This window comes from Olea europaea, chromosome 10 (genome assembly GCF_002742605.1).
Source record: "Olea europaea var. sylvestris chromosome 10, O_europaea_v1, whole genome shotgun sequence".
In the NCBI taxonomy this organism is placed as follows: domain Eukaryota; kingdom Viridiplantae; phylum Streptophyta; class Magnoliopsida; order Lamiales; family Oleaceae; genus Olea; species Olea europaea.
The window spans coordinates 46,010,598-46,014,226 of NC_036246.1; the positions used below are offsets into that span (position 1 = coordinate 46,010,598).

Here is a 3,629-nt window from a genome sequence, read left to right on the forward strand (position 1 = left end):
GAAACACTTAAGAATATGGAGGAAGAAAGTTTGGCAGAAAAACTTTACAAAAGTTTAAAAGGATTGCGGTACCTCATTGTGATAGACGATATATGGGATATCAATGTGTGGAATGATTTGGAAAGATATTTTCCAAAGGATGGAATGGGAAGCAGAATCTTATTCACTACTCGGAATAAAGAAGTTGGTTCGAAAGCTTCATCTCATAGTATTATAAATGCACTTCCTTTGCTGTCGGAGGCTGAAAGTTGGGAATTATTACAAGGGAACGTGTTCAAAGATGAAAAATGTCCTCAAGAATTGCTAGATATTGGGAAGCAAATCGCAATAAATTGCCATGGCCTACCACTTGCAGTTGTCATAATAGCTGCAGTTCTTTCAAACATGGAGAAGAAAGAACGCTTGTGGCAAAAAGTTGAAAGAAATTTAAGTTCACATATATCAGACAACGAAAACAAGTTCATGCAGATATTGGAACTTAGCTACCAGCATTTACCAAACCATTTAAAACCTTGTTTTCTTTACTTTGGAACAAGTGACGAAGATGAAAAAATCCCCATAGAATTTTTGATATCTCTTTGGGTGGCTGAAGGTTTTATAGAGAAGGAAGAGGAGAAGTGCTTAGAGGATGTGGCACTAAAATATTTGATGGAACTAATTGATAGGAGCTTGATAATTGTTCACGAACGAAGATCTAATGGAGAAGTCAAACGTTGTAAGATTCATGATCTATTGCGTGAAATGTGCTCAAGAATAGGTGAAAAAATGAGTTTTTTGAAGTTGGTCAACTAGTACGTTCGCTGTTTCTCTTCTTTTTCTTTCCTTTTTGTCATTTTTTTTATCCTATTAATAATGGTTTCAATATTTGATGATTGCATCAATTATGTTACAGTAATGAAGATGATCCGCCAATGTTCTTCAGTCAAGTATTGATGCATGAGAAATTCCATTGTATGAATATCAACTATGGGGAACCTCGATTTCATTCACTGCCTTTCGGCCTACACGTACGTTCTCTACTATTTGATTGTACAAATCTTGAGGAGCAGTCCACAATAATCACATCCAGCTTCAAAGTTCTTAGGGCCTTCAGTTTTTGTGGAGCCTCAGAGGATCATGATTTTATAGGAATCGAACACCTGGTTCACTTGAGGTATTTGGTAATTTCATGTAATCTGCCTCCAATGGAAAGCTTCCACAAGCTAGAATATCTTTTGGTGTTTACAAATTCTAAAATTGAAATACCTGAGATCCTTCTTACTATGCTGAGTTTGAGACATGTGCATTTCACGGGTGGTGCATACTTCAGTGCATCTTGTCGTCAGCAAGCAATTAAGGATGAATGCTTCCAAATAAGTAATAATCTACAAAGTATTTCTGTGCTCAGAATTTTCGATGAAACAGACGAGAAAATTTTGAGATGTTTACGCAATCTTCGCAGACTGAAAGGTACGGTTGGATCTTCACTCAATTATTCTTTTGACTTCCTTAAGCAGCTCGAATCGCTGAGGCTTCAATCAGAATTGGGAGTTTTATCTTCCAGTTTGATTATTTTGCCCTTCAATCTCAAAAAACTGACTCTAGTTAATGTACACATGTCTCCGAAACAAATGGAAACAATTGGGCGACTGGAGTACATTGAGGTCCTCAAATTACAAAATGTAGCCTTTGAAGGAGAACAATGGGATGCGAGAGAAGGCGAATTTCCACAACTGAAAGTTTTGAAACTCTATTTTGTACAACTTACGGAATGGAATGCCTCAGGCGATAATTTTCCAACACTTCAACGACTAGTATTGCGAAATTGCTACAATTTGAAGAATGGAATCCCTCCCAGTTTCGGAGGTATTCTAGCGTTACAAATGATAGAGGTACATTGGTGCACAAAAGCTGTTGAAGTATCTACTAAGCAAATTCTCGAAGAACAATTCGACGCTGGAAATGAAGAGTTCAAAGTCATAATCTCTGGCCCGAAAATTGAAAGAAAAGAACAAGGAGAATGTGAAAGTGAAAGTGAAGAGAAAGAGGAAAGTGAAGAACAAGAAGAAAGTGAAAATGAAGTAATCACTGACGAGTTCGTGGAGCATTAGCTTTTGCTGGTATACTACAATTCTCAAATATAACTCCCTTTTTTTGCTTATTTAATTGGATTTTAAAAGATTTCTTATTTCTTGCAGGAGACCTTCTGAGACATTTCACATGGTAATAACAGAGACCTTTTCTTTTACTCTTTCCCATTCTCATCTTGATTCTGGTATTGTCTGTAATACTAAAATGACACATCAAATAAACTTCTAATGTATTTTTGCCTTGTTTTGAAATTAAGGTTGGCTTTATTTGATGAGCTTGTTGACACTATTCTATGAATTACTAGGCTTGCGTAGATAGGAAGCTGAAGTTCAAATAATCATTGCTTTTTTAAATTGATGCAGTAACATTTTTTTGAATGCTGGTTCTTGCTTAATTCTTCTGTTTACTTGGTTGAGAAGTTATAAAGATGTGTGCATTGGCTTTCCATTTGTCAGTATTAGCCACAAGACAACTTCATTTCAATCAAGTAATGTTACTAGAGAAGTCGAGTAAATATCTCGCGCTAGATAACTTGATCTTCAGTTGAAATGATGAACTAGGAATTACTATAGAAATATAACTCCAAAAGCTTGAATTGAGTCTATTATTACATGTTATTTAAACATTTCAATTTTCAGCAGCAAGAACAGTACAAGCATTATATAGATTAAATCAAGTTTGTCCCAAATCTATAGACCGGTTCGGCAATTCACACCAACAATGTAGCATTACTCAATTGCCAAAGCCTATAGAGGCTCAACCATTGTCGTCACTGTTCTATGCCGTACTGTTCATTCATATCTACATCACCGGCTAACATTCCATTTATAAACTCCCATTAAAAAAAAAAATGAAAAAAAAAAATTGTACCACTAAACCACCGTGAGTCCCAACTCCAATCTAGGGCAATTTCTTCTGCCAGAACCAAATGGTGTAAGCTGGAAATCCCGTACCCAGAGATCTACACTATTTCCAAGAAACCTGTTGGAGGGGAACTTGTCAGGGTTTGACGACACGTACTGATCTATCCTGACAACCTCTTGGTTTATAAAAAAAAAAAAGGTTGAACCCCAACCTTAGGGGCCCCCACCAACCCTGTCCTGGGCCATCGTGGAGGAGGTAAATCACAGGATGTGCCTCCCAGGAGCCAGGGTGGAGAGCATATGGATAGGCCAAGGCTGTTAACCCATATAGTAACTCCCGCTTGCAACAAAGCCAATTCCACCTTGCGGGGAATCGAACTCTGCACACTGCCGCGCTGAGCCCTATCCGCCCTCCCATTTGCCATTGGGAGATATGCCCTGGGGGCTACCTCTTGGTTTATTATTACATGGTAGGTAGTGTTTTGGAATGTGGAAACCATTAACATTAGAGTTTTCAAGGGCCTGACGAGGAAGAATTAATTGTGCTATAGGATGTATATTTAAGGTTTCCTTGACAACCAAAACGAGGTATTCAACATTTTTAAGGTTGGAGTCTTCCGTAATTCAGTACATGCCCACGACTGATTCTAGTTCTTTCTCGAGGTTTTTCATTACTAGGGGATGCCAGAGGAGTTC

The 3,629-nt window shown here is 37.8% G+C and overlaps 1 protein-coding gene across 1 annotated transcript; it reads left to right on the forward strand.

The window, feature by feature from the left end:
- Positions 1–6: 6 nt before the first annotated feature.
- LOC111402560 (putative late blight resistance protein homolog R1B-12) lies at positions 7–2,344 on the forward strand. Its single transcript, XM_023030943.1, has 3 exons — positions 7–791; positions 893–2,099; positions 2,178–2,344. The coding sequence occupies exons 1-2, from the start codon at positions 16–18 to the stop codon at positions 2,088–2,090; spliced, it is 1,974 nt and encodes a 657-aa protein (XP_022886711.1). The 5' UTR covers positions 7–15; the 3' UTR covers positions 2,091–2,099; positions 2,178–2,344.
- Positions 2,345–3,629: the final 1,285 nt, after the last annotated feature.

Bases quoted from the DNA above. Each gene is read 5' to 3' on its own strand.
- LOC111402560 (XM_023030943.1), top strand. From the start codon at position 16: ATGGAGGAAGAAAGTTTGGCAGAAAAACTTTACAAAAGTTTAAAAGGA. The intron at 792-892 runs GTACGTTCGCTG...ATTATGTTACAG, and splicing joins TTTTTGAAGTTGGTCAACTA to TAATGAAGATGATCCGCCAA.